At 49.6% G+C, this 19,622-nt stretch overlaps 1 protein-coding gene across 4 annotated transcripts in view; it reads left to right on the top strand.

Annotated features, from left to right (window-relative positions):
• Positions 1 to 4,793, top strand: part of TCF4 (transcription factor 4) — a 239,385-nt gene extending 234,592 nt beyond the window's left edge. For 2 of the 4 annotated variants that reach the window (XM_010583045.1, XM_010583043.1), the window contains 4 exons: positions 168 to 303; positions 1,526 to 1,676; positions 3,912 to 4,141; positions 4,657 to 4,793. In XM_010583045.1, the coding sequence (XP_010581347.1) occupies positions 168 to 303; positions 1,526 to 1,676; positions 3,912 to 4,141; positions 4,657 to 4,793 (654 nt within the window). Of the gene's footprint in view, positions 1 to 167; positions 304 to 1,525; positions 1,689 to 3,911; positions 4,142 to 4,656 lie in introns of all 4 variants that reach the window. The other 2 variants (XM_010583044.1, XM_010583042.1) reach the window with 1 other exon arrangement.
• The last annotated feature ends 14,829 nt before the right edge of the window (positions 4,794 to 19,622 follow it).

Below are 19,622 nucleotides of genomic sequence, written 5' to 3'. Positions count from 1 at the left end.
GCGCGGTGTGCGCGCGCGGTGCGCGCGGCTGTACGGGCCGTCTGCGCCCTCTAGTGAAACGCAGCCCGGCGCCGTGCCTCACTGTCCCCGACCCTCTCCTGGGGTCCCCAGGATTTGGGGTTCTGCCGGCCGGCCGGCCTCACCGCTGCCTCTCTCCTCGCCGGCAGGTCGGAGCGCACCGCGAGGACGGGGTCAGCCTCCGCGGGAGCCACTCGCTCGTGCCAAACCAGGTCCCCGTCCCCCAGCTGCCCGTCCAGTCCGCCACGTCCCCGGACCTGAACCCGCCCCAGGACCCGTACAGGGGTGAGTACCGCCTGCCCGGCCGGCCCGTCCCGGCACGCAGCGTCCCCAAACACGCGGCCGGGACGGCGGTGACCGGGCTGGAGGGACGAGGCGTCCGAGCTCCTGGTCGCGGGGATGTCGGGGACCGTAACGCAGCGTGGGGCATGGCGGGGACAGCAGGGCAGAGCCTCTTTGCTAATTCAGCTCTGCTCTCTGAATTGCTACCGCTAGAAGTGTGCAGGCAGCTTGCCTCTGGACAGTGAGCTTTGATACCAGGACTGCTTTAAGCAGCAAAGTTAAGAGTGTAGAAAACACTGCAGGACGCACTTCAAAAAGCCGTGAGTGTAAGGTGAGACTCAGACCCACAGATTTTCCACCACCTTTACGGTTTTGCCTGTGGGAAGGATGGCGCCGGCGTGCCTCTCCTTGGCTCACAAGATGTGTTGCACTGTCCTAAGCCTGGCAGACTCCTCTGCAGGGTTATTGGAAGCAGGCCTGGAGCTAACCGAACCCCGAGGACATCAGCGGTCTGTCGTTACTCCTAGAGGCAGCTGATCTTCCCGTTAAAGTGAGAAAGAAAGAGCCCAAACTATTATGAGGTCTTGTCCATTCATTGCAGCTGAGGTATTTTGATTATTTTGAGAATGGCATATTAAAGATTTTTTTTTTAAGGTGAAGGAAAAGTTATGTAGTGATTGAAGAACAAGAGTAGCAGCTAGGCATCCTGTGTCCCCTTCCACGCCTACCTAAGAGCTGGAAATGCGGGTCTGGCCAAGATCACAAGCTCTCTGTCCGTTTGTAAAATGCAGATAATGTCGTCTGCTAACAGGTAGCGGGTGCACAGAACTCCCTCAGATGCAGGAATCAACTTTGCTCTAGGAGTTCAAAGTCTTACTTTCTTCCTAAATCCTTGCTTGCAGAAGCAGCTCAGGGTGAGGGCTGGTGCAAGTGCCAGCTCCCCGCTCCGAGCAAGATGCGCGGGTCCTGTCATCACGGTCCCCGGTGCCGTTCAGCTGATGTTTCGTAGACAGCGAGTCCTCCTCTGTTCCTAAAGGCGGAGCAGCAGAGCTAGACCTCAAAGCCCTGGCCGAACCCCATTTTCAGGAGCTGCCACCCCCATGCCTGGCTCTGCTGGGGCTGCGCCCGCGGGTCACCCTCCGCTGGGGACGAAGGACGCAGACCCAGACCGTTCAGGCGTTGGCTTAAGCACTGCTTGACAGCTCGTCCGTGTGTTTTCTTGCAGGCATGCCAACTGGACTGCAAGGGCAGAGCGTCTCTTCGGGTAGCTCCGAAATCAAATCTGACGACGAGGGAGATGAAAACCTCCAAGACACAAAGTCTTCTGAGGACAAGAAACTAGAGGATGACAAGAAGGATATCAAATCAATTACTAGGTCAAGATCTAGGTAACAGTATATAATAGTGTCGCTTCATTTAATTCCTTTACTGGATTTCGATGAAGTGAACAGAACAGGAGGAAACTATGAGGTTTTTTCCTGGCAGGTAAAACCACAGCCTAAGTGGAATGGCATGGCTGTTCTGGCAGTACCGAGTACCTTTCTGGTACCTCTACTCCAGGACATCCTCAAATTGGAACAATTCACAAATTTGGACACTGAGCAAGTTCTCCACAACCTGTAAAGAAATTGCTTTACGCTAAAATGTATGAACTAGGCTGTTATTCCTCTCTGCCTATGCTTGCAAATTGGAATACAGTATGGATTTTCATCTCTTTAAAAATGTGCCTAATAGCTGATCACACCTGCACCTGAACTAACAAACCATATGCTTTTCTTTTACCTCTGAAATAAAATTGTCATTCCCAGTCCTCAATTTCGGTAAATCTCTAGGTTTAAACGGAGGGTTTAGAGGTCTTTACTTTACTTGTTCGGCATATTCCTTATAAATTTTGGGAACGTATTAGTGAAGTCGTAGCTGGATTTTATCATCTGGGAGCTCACGCCCACGGTGAACGTGAACAATGTCTATGGGTGCTGCAAACGTGAACCTGAGCAAGGGACAGGCTTTACTTCTGTCCCTTGGATTTCACCTGCCTCGCCTGCACGTCACCCCAGGGCCCGAGGTACGGCTCAGGACTGCAGGTCCTCCTCGGCATCAGTCGAGTCCCGAGCTATGCAGCAAAAAGCCCAGTAAAGCTGAAATCCAGGCACAACCCTGCTTTGTTCAGGGGATCTTTTTTTAAAGCTGGAATGGCAGTGTCCTTCTGCCTTTTCTCCTTCCACGCCTGGTTCTCTGTATAAAAACCGAGCCGAGGTAAGAAGCGTCTGAGCAGACGGGCTGCCCCCGAGAGAGCGCCGAGACTCAGACCTCTCAGGCCGGCGCCCGCCGGTGTTTAAAACATTAATTACATTCACGTCTCTTATGACTGGAGAAAATAGATGGCACTCGAGATTTTCTCTGGATAAATGTGTTGAAGTAACCATATGTAGAAGTGAGGCTTTCATGTGCGTTTACGATATGGTAAGAAGAAGGCACCTTTATGCTGATGCGAGGTGATCGTGGTTCTTGTTAATCCAACAAATACTCTGTCGCTTATGCATATTTATATGTGCTTTGAAGCTTTTGTAGGCTAACATTTTTGCCTTTAACACGCTTGCAGCTTTAAACGGTTACTCCTGATACTTAGTTATATGTCTAAATCCATGTTGTTAGGGCTGCTGAAAATTTAGATATTTAGTTATATGCCTAAATCCATGTCGTTAGGGCTGCTGAAAATTATTACTCCATTTGCATAACCAATTCAAATTATATAGTGCCAGTGATTCACCAGTGGATGTTTTCAATTTCAAATCATCATTTTATCTGGACAGAAAGCAGGTTTGTTGCGGAAAGGATGCAGAAGTTCACCCTAGGGCTCTTCACAGCCAGAAATGACTTCTGTGGCTCTCTGCCCACGGGCGTTTCGGTGCCCCGAGCTCCGTGCCGGGACTGGGGTGCTGCCCACGCCGGCTGCCCGTGGCTCCCCACTGCCACCGCTAGGGAGGACGGCTGATCCTCCCCTTGGGGAGTAGAGAAAGTTTCTTCCAAACCCCAAATGACAGTCTGCTGAAAGGGAAACGTGTAAATGCACGGCTGTCCTTCTGGCTCGGAAGGCACTGCTGAAGGGCCGGAGCCCGTGGGCGTTGGGTGCTGGCACTGGTGGGAGCGGGGGCAGGTCCCCTCGCCGGTCGGGGACGAGCTCCTCGCTCCTGGGGCGAACCCACAGGCAGCAAAGATGGAAAGTGGGAGCAGTGCAGGGAGCCACCAGCGTCCTTTGGGGTTAAAGGGTGACTCTGAGCGGAGATTTGCCACAATTTAAAATGTTGCAGTACTGGCTGTGATAAAATACGTTATTGGAAAAAAAAGCTGTGTTTTTGCTTCTTTAAAATATCAGAAGTCCTGCCTCGCAGATTGTAAAGCCTCGTTACAAACCAAGGCTTTACTCAAAGTAAAATTCAAGGGGACTGACTTTTGCACAGGTTTGGTGAAAGGGAAACAGTAAATAAGAATGGTTCAGAAGGTGCCTGTTCGTGAATTGTAGCCGTGCTTTTGGACAAAGTCTCTTGAAAATCTTGGCGCTCCTTATTTTCCACATCATTAGAAAATGATGTATTCCTTTTGTCTCCCAGCAATAACGATGACGAAGACCTGACACCGGAGCAGAAGGCCGAGAGGGAAAAGGAAAGGAGAATGGCCAACAACGCTCGGGAGCGCCTCCGCGTCCGCGACATCAACGAGGCTTTCAAGGAGTTGGGCCGGATGGTGCAGCTCCATCTGAAGAGCGACAAGCCCCAGACCAAGCTCCTGATTTTACACCAGGCTGTGGCTGTCATCCTCAGCTTAGAGCAGCAAGTCAGAGGTCAGTGTGCCGCCGGGTCTCCGTACATCCCTCCCGGGCTTCGGCCGTGCCAAACACACCTTTTTGGGTTGGGGAAAGCCTGGCCGGGGGCACCGGGTGCCAGGGAGAGCGGCAAGACCTAACCCTTGGCACCCGGAGCCGGCCGGGCACGTCTGAGCAGCCGGGGAGCTTGCGTTCCCCTGCGGCTCCGGCACTGGGGATGCCGGCGTAGGTCCTCGGCAGCCTCGGCACGCTTTACGTTCTTCGGCGAGATCCAAATTCAATATTAAGCTTGGCTGCTCCTTAGCAAAGCGCAAACACGGAGGTATTTGCAGAGCTTGTGTACGGAGTCGTGCTGCATTTTGGCGCTCGACCTGACCGAGCTGCGTCCTCCGCTTCAGCCCGCTAAATTCCTGTCGCAGGACCGGAACGAATAACTGACAACGAATTATTCTAAACGCCCATGTGATGAACCGTAGACCAACCTGGTATAAGAATGTGAGTATCTGAAACCGCCTTTCACTTCAATTCAACAGAAAGAAATCTGAATCCTAAAGCAGCGTGTCTGAAAAGAAGGGAAGAAGAGAAAGTATCTTCAGATCCTCCTCCGCTTTCCCTGGCAGGACCCCACCCTGGGATGGGAGATGCCTCCAATCACATGGGACAGATGTAAAAAAAGGCAAGTTTCTTTTCAGCCATGCCCCGGGAGCCTCCTGCCCCGCACCCGGAGGGGTTGCCCCTGGTCCAGCCCCCCGTCCCAGGGCAGACCATCCCCCAGGGGTGGACGTGCCAGCCCACCCCTTATAAACTGGTTTTCGGGTCGCCCTGCGAGCACACTTGATTTCCGAGGCAGTGTTCGGGTGGGTTGCTGGAGGAGGGTGTAGGGACGTGCGCAGGCTCGGCTCTCCTCGACTGATGAGATTTTTTACTTCTTCCGCAGGTCCAAGTTGCCACATTTCTTCATTTAAGCAAGAGACCACTTCCTTAACAGCTGTATTATCTTAAACCCACATAAACACTTCTCCTTAACCCCTTTTTTGTAATATAAGACAAGTCTGAGTAGTTAAGAATCACAGACGCAAGAGATTTCAGCATTCCCGATTATTAAAACCGAGAAAAAACAAACAAAAAGTGCAACTTGAGGGACGACTCTCTTTAACATATCATGCAGAATGTCTAACGCAGTATGTTACGAGCTGTAAGTGCACAGCCTAGAGACTGAATGGCAATCTTCTCCACACTGTGGGACAATGCATTTGTGCCTAAACTTCTTTTGGAAAAAAAAAAAAATATAATTAATTTGTAAGTCTGAAAAAAATATTTAATTTAAAATTGTAAACTTGCAATAATGAAAAAGTGTACTTCTGAAGAAAAAAAAATGAGCGTTTTTGTTGGTGTGCTAGACAGCTAGTGTTTATACTTACTGGATATTAAAAGGGAAGCTTTGCTGCCCAGATATTTACAAAACCAGCAAACGTCCTAATGAAAACTGAAGCGATGACATTAGCCATTCCTTAGGGTAGGAGAAACAGATGGATCTTATAGACCTATGACAAATATATATATATAAATATATATATAAATATATATTAAAAATTTAGTGAATATGGTAAGCTTTTGTTCATTTGTTTCAGACTTTTTTGCTCCTGTAAAAAAATAGTACTGATTAACTTTTTTAAAAAGAAGATTTTACTGTAAATAAGGATTTTTTTGTCTTATTTCTGTCCCTCTCCCCTGTTTTTGTTATTGTAACCTGTAGTGCCAACTCTGTCTCTGGAGGGGTAGTGCAGGATGAAACGCTGACCCTGACGTTGCTTCTCATTCATAACTAAAGTAGAGAGTTGTTTCTTCAGTCTTTGGGGAAGACAGGACTTCGGGGCCGGCGGTGTGCCGGCCCCCCGGGCGCGGGAGCGAGCCCCGGCCGCCCCGCTGCTCCGCTCGACCCTTTTCTGGGATTTTCAGAGGTACAAGGTTAGAATGCTACAATGTTACCACTGTGCCTTCCAATGTTTATATCATCGGAAACATAACATAATCAAAGTGGCTGTGATTAACGAACCGATTAAAGTGTTACCTATGTGTGTAGCCTAAATAGTGTGCAGTGAGGCGTTGCTGAATACATGGTCAGATTTGGGGGGGGGGGACGACACACACCATCGCGGGGGAAAATTGCAAGTAGTGTGACAGATTTGATCGACTTCTTTTTCTGTTGTTCTTCTCTCGTTTTTAAGTGGATTATTTAAGTGTAGACCACTCGCTGCCTCCTCCTTTCTTTGTGAAATGCCAATTTCGGTCATCATGCAGCATTATAACAAGCCTTATGAGTCCTAAAGCATTAAGTTGCACTTTCTCGAGGAGGGGTGGTAGTACAGTATTTCTCTGGCCAGTACGAATGAAGTTTTTACTTAACATATTTAATAGTAACATAGCTCAAACTATGGCACAGCAGCTCATCAGATAACTAGCTTTGAAGTCTGGGCACAATTGAACCAACTTCCATAGTGAATCTTAATAACGATTGACTTTGGTGTACAGTACGATTAACAGATAGTGCTCCTAGTTAAGTATTTGTCAGCATCCTTTTGTCTCTAATTCCAGTTTCTATTTTTACAGCCACACCAACCTGGCATGTATTTTAAATAAAATCTCCCTGTTCGAGTAGATTTTCCACCTATCAACACTGAATAAATGCCATAAATCCATCAAACGGTCTAAATGTTCCATCTGTTCTCCTGTTTTGCCAGTTATATAGTAATGAAAAATACATTTGTAAATTTTATGCAACAAATGGCAAACGTATCATTATTTTGAAATTGTGTATGTAAAAGTTATATTTTTACATGTAGACTCTTGTTATTATGTGTTTTAATACATTGTATCAGTTTTTTTGTTTATAAAAATCTGTGTGGTTGAAAAAAAGTCTCATTTAAATGAAATAGTGAGATACAAGAATCTGAATTTTATGTTTGTTTCTGAAAACGTAAAGAACAAATATGATAGTTACCACGTGCTCACCTTCAACATCCCCATACCCATTTGGATTAGCTGTGTGCGTGCTTAAAACTGTAAATATGTTCAGTAGCGATAAAACTTTCAATGTTTTGATTTGTCGATAAGTTTCTCAAATGTGGAGGTGGATTCAACTGCTAGAGCAGACGCTAGAGGAGACCACACTAAGGCTTAATTCCGAGTTACAGAGGCTTATTGCAGGAGAAACGCTGGACTTGGAGCAGGCCTGGTTTATCCGAGAGGGGGTCTAATAAAGCTTGAGCCCACCCGGCGCTAACGACGGCCAGTGGTCCCCTCGGCAGGCCGGAGGGCTCTGCTGCTCCCAGCCGCGCGGGTCAGCCCTCTGGATGGCGTGAAGAGCACGATGCCGATGAACAAGCCATATATTTTTTTCCAGGAGACCTCAGACCCGGTGGACCACACTCGGTTTCGGTCTGTCCGAGTGCACCACTCGATCGGGGTAGGGACCGGCAAGGCGATCATCACCGAGATGCTGAGGACTGTGCTTCTGATAAACGATGTAAAAAAAAAAAAAAAATTATAAGACCAACTTCATGTTTATTTAAAACAATCTGTGGACAGAAAATAAATGACGAGTTTAGTTTCTGGAACTTACAGAGAAAGAAAAAGCTTTTCTTGTTCCGCTCGCACTCGGCTCTGGCCGAACTCGAGGAGCAGCTCGGGGCCGTGCCGCGGGACGTGCTCCCGGGCTTGCAGTCCCTCCTCCGCGCAGGATGCGCCCTCGTCCGTCCTGGATTTAAGAACTGAGGATCCTGGCCGGCTTCCGCTCCGGACGAGGCAAGATTTCAAAACAAAAACGCCCCACGAGTGTGTAATCCTTCATTTTTTCCGTTATTTCCCAGCCCAGGTAAGGTGTGCGCATCTCGAGCTGCCTTTCTCCGAGGGGATTGAGCTGATGATACTTAGTGAAAGCGGTGAAGGTTTTAGAAAGCCGTACCCTGTGGTAATAGAACCGGGCTAAGAAACTCGCAAAGAAAGAAATAAAATACTCAATTAGCAGCTTTTTCTGAACTGATCCACCTCCACATTCAAGTAATTTATGAATATGCTGAATAGGGAATCTGTTCATCTAGAACTTTTTTACCATTTGTCTTCTGTGTAGCTGCAAGGAACACTAATGTTTATACAACTGTCAGTCCTACCAGTGATGCAACTTGTACTGATTCAGTCTTCCGAGGTTTTTTGGGTTTTTTTTAGTTTTTTTTTCAGGGGGCGGGGCGGGGGGAGGCAACGAAGACGGGTGGTCAGGGAGAGGAGGGGTTCACCTTTGTATCCAACAGGCAGAATATGATCCGTGTCCAAAAGCGAACAATACAGAATATTGCCAGGAATGAAGAGATTTCAGCGGAAACAAGCACAAATAAAAAAAATAAAAAATAAATTTAAAAAAAAGAAAAAAAAAAGAAAAAAAAAAGAAAAAGAAAAAATTAGTCCACTGGTTGACTGGAAAAAAAAACCTAGAGGTGGAATACGATGAATTCCAACACAGCGGGGCACCAGGGCCCGGGGGGGCCCTACCTTTTCGTTTTGTTTTTGTTTTGTTTGTTTGTTTTTTAAAAAACATGTTCTTTCTCATGGGACTTGAAGTTGATTCATATTTGTGCAGTGCTGGTTTGACCATACTCATTTCAAGTATTATAGACTTATGTAATGGTGAAAATATATGAACTGTGGCCTTTTTCATTCTTGTTACTTGTGATGCAATTAAGTGAAGATAAGAAAAAAAAAAAAAAGCAGAGATTTACCATGTATCAGTGCCTGGCTTTTTGTTATAAAGCTTCGTTTGTCTAGTGCTCTTTTTGCTATAAAATAGACTGTAGTACACCCTAGTAGGAAAAAAAAAAACTAAATTTAAAAATAAAAAATATATTTGGCTTATTTTTCACAGGAGCAATCCTTTTATACCATGAATATTACGGAAAAAAAAATTGTCAGATTCTGAATATTTCTTCTTTGTAGATTTTTGGAATCATTCTGAGTAAAAGTTTGTTACTTTATTTTACTATTTAAAAGATGTTATTTTACCATGTGTTATTGAGATGAAACTGTATGGTAGCTTTTTTTTTTTAGTTGTAGGTCGCAACGGGGAAGTTTTTGCGACTATACACATAGCTGCAGCAGTAAAAACAAAAAACAGGAAAAAAATGAAAAAAAGGGAAAAATATAAAAAAAAAAAAAAAAAGATGAACAGTTACACCTTGTTTTCAATGTGTGGCTGAGTGCCTCGATTTTTTCATGTTTTTGGTGTATTTCTGATTTGTAGAAGTGTCCAAACAGGTTGTGTGCTGGAGTTCCTTCAAGAAGATGACAAGCAAACAAAGACAGCTTGGTGTAGGCCATTACCTGTTTCTCATCTGTAGTTATTCGATGCCGTCATGTACATGACCGTTCTGTAGCAATAAATGTGCCATTTTTATAAACCGTTTCCGACACTTGGGTTTCATTTCATTCCGCATTGCCCATCGCCGCCGGGCCGTCTGGCCGCCGCTGTGCCCCAGCCTGGTTTTAGGGGGTGGTTCTTAGGAGAAGGGGTGCTTTTTTTTTTTTTTTTAATACATGTCTGCATTTTGGGTAAAAACCTGTTGTTTCCGTGGGTCCTGGGGTGTGTGCCGTGCCCCGGCGGGGCTCGGTGCTGGAGGAGCCGGTGCCGGCGGCCGTGCCAGGCGCTTCAGGCTTTCCCCCGCGGTCGCTTCTTCGCTGGCCGGGGACGTTGGCAAAGCGCTTTCCGATCCTCTCGGAGGAAGGTGCCGTAAAAAGGCAAGATCATTTTCATTCTCATTCTCATATAGATTTTACTCTGCTCTGTAAGTAAAACATCTGTATTTCACCCTAAAACTCCTTGAGCCCCTGCAAGAACACAAAGCACCCTCTAGAGCAAGCAGAGGATGCTGCACAGGGGTGTGCTGGAGCGCAGGCAACCCCCGAACCTCGGAAAAATAGGCGGAATCTGTAAAATCCAAGGCTGCGTATCTGCAGAAGTGTAAACCATGCAAGTGTTTCGCTCTGCCCTCGCTTGCCGTGCTCAGTTGGCGCTCACCACGTCGGTGGGTCAGCTCTTCTGCGGGTTTTTCTCTGCTACAATTTCATGGTTGGAGCTGGAGCGAAGACCCAAGATGCGCAATCACTGTACACTGTACACTTGTTGGCGTTGCCAACCTCACTCATGGTTTCACGGTATTTACACCTTTTTTTTTTTTTTTTTTTAATAATTCTCTTCTGGTTGGCACTGTTGCACTTTCTCAAGCCAGACGGAGCCCACGGAGTTCAGAGCTGTACGAACGCCTCGCCTCACATCCTACCGACAGAAAGTTGTGCCGACGGCGGCGGTGGGGACGTACAAGCCGAGAGGGGATCTTGGTGGAATGGCCTTGGGTTGGTTTGGGAGAAACGAGGAGGGGGCTGGTTCACACAACATTCATACAACACCGGAGATGGACGTAAGAACCATTGCGGATTTGCACTGAGGAATGATTTACCCTGTGTGGTGTCTCTGGGATCTTGTCAATGATTACTGACGCCTGCGAGGCCCGTCAGCGCGGCCGTCGGTAGCAAAATATGAGGACTCAATTTAAACAGTTATACATGACGTGCATCTGATAGTTGCAAAGCTTTTGAGTGATAACACCTTTAGTTTTGCTGATGAATAGAGTTTTATTGCTGCGGTTTACCCTTCTACCACAATTCATTATTGCTACTGAATGAAGCAGTTTGGTCTCTTTGAGCGTTACAAATGAAATGATGTGTTTAACTGAGTTTTCCTTCCCGACCAGGATAGTAGGTCATTTTAAATAACTGCAGACGCTGGCTCCGTGCTGTTTCCTGGGGGAGGGTGCTCAGACATCTCAGACAGAAAATAATCTCCAATTAATTCCTTCTGGAGAACGTGGGTTTCGGGGCCAGCCCCTCGAGGCTGCGCATGGCCGGGGGGGATCTCCACGTGCCCTGCCGACTCTCAGGGCATTTGGGAGGAACTCCTGCAAACCCCCCCCCAGCCCACACCCCCACTTTTCATCCACAACCACCAGACCTCTCCTTCCCAGCACCGCCAGCCTGGAGCGAGCAGGAGCCCCTGCCTGTTTCTGCCTGCGTCGCCTGCTCTCAAGATGCCACCGGAGCCGCCTGCCCAGCGCGTCCCAGTGCTGCCAGTCCTCCTCTGCCCGGGAAGATGCCTGCGCTGCTACACCATCCCCAGTGCCACCGGTCCCATCCTGGGCACAGCACAGCTGGAGCGAGGAGCTGGGTGGGCAGGGATGGAGGAGGACGGGGAGGAGGAGGAGGAGGAGGAGGAAGAGGCAGCATGGGCATCCCAGCACCAGCTGCCCGGCCACCAGCGCCTGCCCGTGCCCCCCCTCGGATGTCGGAGCCACTTTCCAGCTCGAGTGGGTTATTTCTCCACTTGCAGAAACCAAAGATGCTTTGCCAAGGGGGTGCCCCGAGGGGCTGCGAGGGCTGGGAAAGGTGGACGGGTGGGATGGGGTGCTGGGCATGGCTCTGCCATTCTGGGGCCAGGCAGAGAGGTGCCCGGGATGGAAACGTGGCCACTGACAGCAACTCAACCACGCTGCGTTAGAGGGTTTTCAACAGGACATTCAGTTGGTAATTCATTTATGAGGAGCTTGGGCTTTTTTGTTGTTTACTAATGAAGCAACGGGACTCCACATTTCTTCTGAAAAAGAATAGAAGAGCTGAAGGGTGGAAGAATGGGTCTCATTCTTCTGGTGTCTCTATAGATAGAGTTTGGATGAGGAGACATCCCACCCTGTCCCGTGGCTGACAGCTCTAGGAAAGTTGGCTTGATATCATATGCAATTACACTGCAATTATGTTGGTAGCCAGTAAATACATCTCGAGTGTCCTGAGCTTGTAAATCTTCGAAGTGTGAGCACTGGGAATGAAACTGCCCCGTCCTCTCGGCTGGAGCTCAGACGCAGAGCCCGGCTGCATTACACGGCGTGGGGGTCACAGCGGGGTAAAAGGGAGCTTCACCCCATTTCTGATCCAGAGAAGACCTCTCGGGCTCCATCCCTGCACCCCTTTGCTGTGATGTTCCCTGCAGCGATCTTCTCCAGACATGTAGGTTCGGGGGTTTTTGGGGTTTGTTTTTAAAACAATGCTGAGGCTAAAATGCAGCTCCCCAGTCTTGTTTACTTTCTGCTTTGGTACCTGTGGTTTTAAGAGCTAAACCCTGTTTATGTGGGCACACAGCGAGGGTCCCCCCAGGACAAAGCCTTTCAGGCGGCGTTGTCCTTTTACGCTTGGATACAAACTGCCGCTGGCCCTGCTGTTAGCAGTTCCCCACCCTTATTTAAACCCTAGCAGTCATCAATTCGGTGGCACGGACGACCTTTGAAGACAAGCCCTCCTAGCCTGGAGTGAAGTACGCAGTGATTAAGACTCATCTCATACTTCAGGGGCTCGCCCCAAGACTACGGCTTTAGCCCATCACTGTCGGATGCTGATTTACATGTGTGCCAGGGGAGTGTGCAGACAGCCTTTTGGATTTGGTAACAGTTTTTACGTACTTAATGGGGAGGTGAGGATCAAGGCTTGTCTGGGGGAAGCGTCCATCACCCAGCATCTCTGGGAGCGGACCACACTGCTGGAACAAGCGGTCTGGCCCATGGCTTGGTACTGGTGTTCTGAACAACGCTAGAAAAAGAGATTGCCACTGCTTCTTTCCTATGACTAGGAGAAAGACCTCATGTTTTGGGTACTCCTATTTGCAGAGAGCAACTCTTCTATCAGGGGGCACATCCCAGGACAGCCAGGCCACCCGTGCAGCGATGGCTTTCACAACAGCTGCATTTTCTGATGCCAAAAAAAAAAAAAAAAAAGCAACAATAGATAAACCAGGGCAAGAGCAAAATACCCACGTTTGCACGCAACGCGTCTGCCTGAGCTCCCTCACACCCCGGGAGGACTCAGTCCATACCTGCTGGTGGATGAGCGGCTGCAGCTCCCGCACCGGCAGCAACCTCTGAGGGCTTTGCAAAGCTGCAGGGCTCTGCTGGTAGGACAGGCTGGGGATTCTGCCCCTGCAGAGCAGCAAGTCGGTAGTAAGCCGTGTTCTGCAAACTCTGCCTCGCTGCACACTTTAACCAGCCAAGATGCACGTGGTTACCCCAGGGGCCGGTGCAGGACGAGGCAGCCCGCCGCCAGCCGGGGCTCGTGGCAGCCCGTGCCGCCCACCAGCCATCCAGGGGCAGGTCCCGTGCCCCAAACCGCTGCTTGGGGATGTTTAGCTCGGGCAGGCTTTGCTCAGCGGGCACCGAAATGCCCCGGGACGCACACTGCTGTTGTGGCCAGCGGCTCTCGCGGCGGCGGTGCCCATCACCTGGCGTCCCCGGGATGCTCGGTCTGGAAAACTGCATCTGGAAGCGGGATTGTAATACTGGAGAGTACGCGTGCATGCCCACGCACAGTATTTCTGCTGAGAAAAAAATGCAGCGGTGCCAAAAGCTGCAGGAGGACAGTGCTGCGGGAGGGAACCTCTGCCCAGGGCAGACACCCAGCCCAGGCTTGGCCTCAGCACAGGGAGAAGAAGAGGGATGGGATGGGATGGGATGGGAAGCAGCTGGGGGAAATGACCAGGCCAAAAGCAGCAATGTAGGAAGAAGTGGGGGATAAAAGCTGTCCGGCTCCCTGGGTGATAGGAGGGGTGGTTCCTGGGTGTGTTAATAAAATTAATCAATCAATCAATCAATCAATCAATCAGAGGCAAGGTTGTTTGTATTATGGGAAGATAGGCAAGCCACGTGATTATTTTTTTTTTAAGAACAAAACCAGTTTGGAAGCTTGCTGGGGTAGCAGAAGGCCAGCTACCGAAGGCAGGTGCAGGCTGTGTTTTGCTGCAGGACTTGCCAGCGTTTGCCCAGCAGCGCGGTGGCCCTGGGACAGGCTGGGGCCACGTGGGAGCTCGGCGACGAGGCGCTGGCAGCGACCGCCCAGCCTCAGGTAGGATGGTCAGTAATGTTTCCTTGACCCCCAGTCGCTGGTTTTTCTTTTAATTGCTTAATTTTACCCAGCTACCACTGACTACACACTCTCAGAATAACTGAAGGAGTTTCTCCCCCTCCTTTCAGCTAATACCAACGTTACTGGAAGTTGGCAGGTTCAAAGCCTGTTTGAGGCACTTCTCAGAAGAGCAAGCAGGCACTTCCCTGAGTAAACGGGGTTTCTGGGGTACTCCTGCCCACCCGCTGGCTGGGACTGTGTCCTTCCCAGGAAAACTGATTTCCCACCCGATGCTATTACCGGCAGCGTTGGCAAATCTGCCAACATTTTCCCATTCCCCGTGGGGGGAAACCCGGAAGTTTTTCTGGTGAAAAATGAAAACATTATCCCAGAATACCCCCAAATAATGCAGGGTTATGCAGGAATCTCCCCCGGAGGGTGATGTGCGGTGCCGAGTCCTTCCCAACCCACAGGAGTCTCTGCAAAAACAAACTGTTGCCAAACAGAATGGGCTGAAAAGTTTCTCTTTCAGTAAATAGCCCTTTTGGCAAGAAATGCTGAAAATTTTCTGTTCCTTTCTAGGCGCCGATTTTCTCAAATACTGCTGCTTATATGATCAGATAGATTTCTGTAGTATGAGCTGCTTTTAAGCTCTTAAAAACCCACTCTGTTGTAATCTAGTGTTAATCAGATTGTAGTCAGCTGTCCCTGGTATAGAGCAGTGGGGCTGTCAGACCGGGAAGCCTTGCTGCGATGCTGCGGGGCGGCTTAAAACCTCGGCGGTATTTAACGAAGTGCCGCTTCGTTAGCAAAGAGAGCGTTTTGGTGGTCGTATCTCTGTGAGGACCTGGGATGCTGAAGGTGAAGCCGGGGGGGATTTGCCCAGCCCCCAGCAGCGAGGAGGAGCGGGTCGGCTGAGGGGTTTGGGGTCTGCTGGGGGGGAGGCAGAGCCCCGGGGTTTAACTCATCCCTCCGTCTGCGGTTTAGGGTTTGGTACTTGGAGCCCTGGCATCCCTCCAGAAGCGCTAAATACCTCGGGTAGATCCTTAGCTAGGACTCATTTATCTTCTTTACTCCACTAAGCCAATATTGTTATTTATAAGAGAAATCCTGCAGACTTCTTCTAAATCCATTCCCCGGCACAGCTGGGTAGATGTGCTCCTGGCACCGGCAGGGAATGGGTTCGTGGTGGAGCGGTGAAGACCTTACCCGGGTCCTGCCGTGGCCCCCCAGGGCTGGAGCTGGGAAGGTGCAGGACAGAAATACTTGCAGACTCAGCTGTCTATTCCGAACACAGCCAAAATTTTATTTTAGTAGGATTTTTTTTTTAAGAGCGTAATATTGATAGAAACAACTTTTTGTTGTCAAATATTCAGTGCCTCTATCAGAAAAAAAGAGCATTGGGAAAGTAGCACTGCAAATTAAATTCCAATCTACCTCTAAGAGAAGCCCAGCAAAGCATCCCCGTGCTCAAAGCCACGCGGCGGGGGCTCCGGCACAAAGCAAACTTCGGTGCAGATGTGCTGGTGAGCGCTCAGATACTTACCGAAATGCGCTAAATAACTGTAAGCCTGAGCTTCAAAGAAGTCTAAAGAGGATTAAATCATCTGAAATAGGCCAGAACTATTTTGTTGCTGCCGGTTTTTTAACTTTGTGAGAAGAGTGAGTCACTAGCAAGATGCCAGAAAGCTCCCCACCCTCCTTGCACGGCCGGGATAGACGGTGCAGGAGCAGCAGCCGCTATCCCGGACCTGGGTGCCGGAGCCAGGAGCCGGTGGGCAAGGACCAGCACCGGCAATGTAGGGCACGCTGAGCCGGGGGGCTTAGTGATGCTCTAATCCAGAGAGGAGAAATCGCATTTGAAAAAAGAGGGGGGGAAAAAAAAAATTATTGCATTGCAGCCTGCAAGCTGTTGGTCTGGGGCTGTGTAACACCCTGACACCTCTTCGCCTGCTGCAGCTGAGAAGGGGAAATGTCGTGCGGCTTTTTGTCCTGTGCCAGGTCCCACGGCATCAGCAATGGCAGAGGCTCAGGCTCAGCAACTTTGGTGATAAACTCTTTACACCAGAAGCATCCAGACTCCAGTTTGGGGGTGAAGCTTCCCCATGGCGCTGCGTGTCCTCGTCCTCTGAGGTGTCATTGTCTTTTTGGTCGTATTTGAGCCCAGGGTACGGGCTGGCATCGCCTGTGGCCCTGCATCCCCAGCAAGCCACTGGGATCTAATGATTTATGAGGGCAAATATGTGAGCCCTGGAAGGCAGAACTAAAATTCTGGGGATTCTGTCATGCACCTGTGTGTGTGTATGTGGACACCCAGCACAGACAGAACAAAAGGTGATAGAAAATACTGGTGATTAGTCAAGATAAATCCTTAGTTTTGCCCATACAGATGTGGAAAAAGATATTTAGCATTTGCAGAGTGTCAGAACCATTTTATGCAATGCTAAAATGAAATGGAATTCTTTGGATATCCCCTGCCCCATCCATGGGTGTCTGGGCTGACCCTCCGGCCCAGGCTCCGGAGCCACAGCCGTGCGGGGGATCACGAGGCTTCGCTGGAGATCGCGGCAGTGTGTGTTTGTGGAGATGAGAGAGGAGCAGTTAAAAAACCCCCTCTGAAATAATGGCATTTCAAGAGATGGAGGCTTTGGCTATGTGTTGTGGGATTTTCCCGCTTGGCCGCTGGCGTGTCCGAGGGCTGGCACCGCTCCCTTGCTTTTAGCAGGATTTCTAAAGGGCTTGAGTTAGCATTGCTTGAGCGGGGCGTGATGCAGAAATCAAAGCCTACTCCTTGCAGGCTACAGTAACTGTAAAGCCATGTGTGAGACCCCGCAGGGGTAGTTTTGGGGGTGACGCTGTGCCCTTTAGCAGAGCTCCTTTCTCGGTATTTCAAGACCATCGCTGGAGTGTCTCAGTGCTGGCACGCAGCAGCGATGCTCCAATTTGGGGCGTGGGGCTCACGGGCATCCCTGTCTTGATGCTTGGTGGAGCTCCTGGATGATGGTTTCGCCTTAGATGTGACCTGAGCCATCACATTTGACCCAACGGTCAGGTTTGAGAGCAATGTTTGTGCTTGGCGTTAATTGTGGAAGCGTTCTGCTCTCCTCCCTGGGGAGCGGCGTTGGCACCGTTCATTCATCCCGCCAGCAGCACCCGTAGCTCTTCCACTGCCTCGACCTGTGGTTTGGGTGGTAGCCAGCCAGCCCTGGGGCTGCTGGGATGGAGGACACTGCAGCTTGGCTGGCCATGAGCTCCAGCATCCCTCTGATGACGGGGAGGTTGACCAGGAGTTGGAGGAGTCTTTCGAAGCCGAAGAAGTTCAGTTTGACCTTTTTCCCTAGAAATTAGAGCTGTGGGCTGGAGAAGTGCCAAGGAGGCAGGTCCCATGGGGCCAGGGTTTGCCCTGGGGTTCGGCTGCGGGAAGGCTGAAGTCAAGGGCTGTTCAATACATTTGGGGCCAATTAAACAGTATGCGGGAGCAGTGGAGGAAAACAGCTTTCAATGTGGATTGCTGAGCCTACATCGGGGAAAAACAAGAGCCTCTCCAGGAAAAGCACTGGCGAGGACGGGTCGGCGCCGTGGGGCACGGGGACTCGCAACCACGGCAAACCCATACAGCAGTGCCCTTCATCTCGCCTGCACGCCAAATGCAACTAATTAGCAAATAACACCAGGCCTTGCTGCAGCTGAAAAAGGATTAGTATGAGGCTGTGGAAGATCCCTCTCCCGAGCGTGGGTGTGCTGGGTCAGATCGTGCCCTCCGAAACTGTGCCGCCAGCCAGCCGGTGCTTCGGGGAGGGAAAGGTGAGCTGGGTTTAGCCTTTGGTTTCTAAGACCGTCATAAATTCCTACTGTCTGTCAACATCATTGCGGTGCCAATAATAAAATAAAAGGCGAGAACCCCGTGAAGCAGGCAGGTGACAACAAAAGCTTCGGTGGAATGTGGAGGAGCGCCAAGGGAAGACAAAAATATCGACGTGGATTAAAGACAACGGAGCCACACTTAGATGCAAAGATTATGTGAAATTCCTGAATAATGTGGAATAAAAGGGACTGAAAGATCATTAAAATTAATCAGAGATTAACGGAAACAAAAATGCAAGACTGCTGAGCCAGTCTTATCTGCTGTCAATTGAACTTATTTTAGCTGAGAAATAAGACTATCAGATTTGGAGCATAACGATAAGGATAAGTAAGATCTCTTAAACCTCTAGAGAGACCCTGGCAAGTGCTCCCAGCCCTTCTGTGACCTCTCGGGGGGGGCAGCTCGGTGTCCCTGTGTCCTCCCCATCCCTGCAGGCAGGTTGGTACCCGGCTCCCCCTGCCCCATCCCTGCCCTGTCCCACGGGATGAGGCCAAGCAGCTAAACTCCAGAAAAGCAAATAGCCGGCCTGCCTCTTTGAACTATTTATCTGCTGTCACAGTAATGGTATTTGGAAAAACTTTGCCCCATCAGCACATGCTTCTTCCTAAGGGAGGGGGCAGGATTTCTGGGAAAGGTGAAACACAGAAAGCTGGTGTGAATGGGGCCGGTTCCTTTTAACTGCACGAGAGCTACAATGAGTTACGTCCGAAGAAGATCTGGTGCACAGGATTTATTTCAAGAAAAAAACATAGCAAATATGTAGTGGCTTGTTTGCGAAAATGTGGTTCGGATTAAAAGAGTTATGCTCTAAAAAGGAATTAAAAAAAAAATTAATATTGCTTTTGAAACATCACAAGGGAACACTCAAACACTTGGGAACGAGCTGAATTTGGCGATGGTGTGGGCTGGCTACTCGGCGGGAAGAAACCCACACCGGGCTGCCGAGGCGAGGTTTTGCGGCAGACCTGGGGTTTGCCAAATGCCAAATACCCAGCCCCAGCCTGCCCCTCACCCTGCCCTTCCTCCTGCGCCTGCCGGGTACCGGCTGCCCAGCTGCAGGGATCCGGCCCCGGGGCTGTTTGATGCTGTCGGTCGGAAGTCAGTCGGATTCGAGGAAGCTCAGGATATTACAGCATCAGAGCCGGCATAATTAGAGGCAGATCTGCGATTGCTGTAAACTGTCTTAGCTTCATTGAAGTCAATAATCTTTGAAGTCGATGGAGGTATGATAACTTACACCAGCTGAGGATCTGCCAACAACTGTTGGGTTTTCACAGTCCGTTATTCATCCTTCCAGCCCAAGTACGAACCGCCAGCCTTGCCGGGCCAGGCACATCCCTGCGCTCGAAATACTGTTCCCGTGTCTTGGGAATATTCAGCAAATGGATCCTAAATGGTGACCTGGGGCTGAGAGTGTGAAAATCGGATGCAGGGAGGAAAATCATGCCTTGCTACAGCACTGGTGATGGAGCAAACTGAACCGGACCATCCCCTGGAGGGCTCACCCAGCAGAGAGGGCTGGGAGACAAGGAGTACTGAATAAATAGCTGTGTGATCCCAGGATGGTTAAGAAGCAAATCAACATGTTTGCAAAGATGAAAAGTGATGCATTCACCTGGTTATAGACCAGTTTTATTTGTCTTTAAATAAAAG

This window comes from Haliaeetus leucocephalus, unplaced genomic scaffold, assembly GCF_000737465.1.
Source record: "Haliaeetus leucocephalus isolate CR32 unplaced genomic scaffold, Haliaeetus_leucocephalus-4.0 Scaffold866, whole genome shotgun sequence".
NCBI classification, from domain to species: domain Eukaryota; kingdom Metazoa; phylum Chordata; class Aves; order Accipitriformes; family Accipitridae; genus Haliaeetus; species Haliaeetus leucocephalus.
This window is presented reverse-complemented; position numbering and strand designations above follow the sequence as displayed.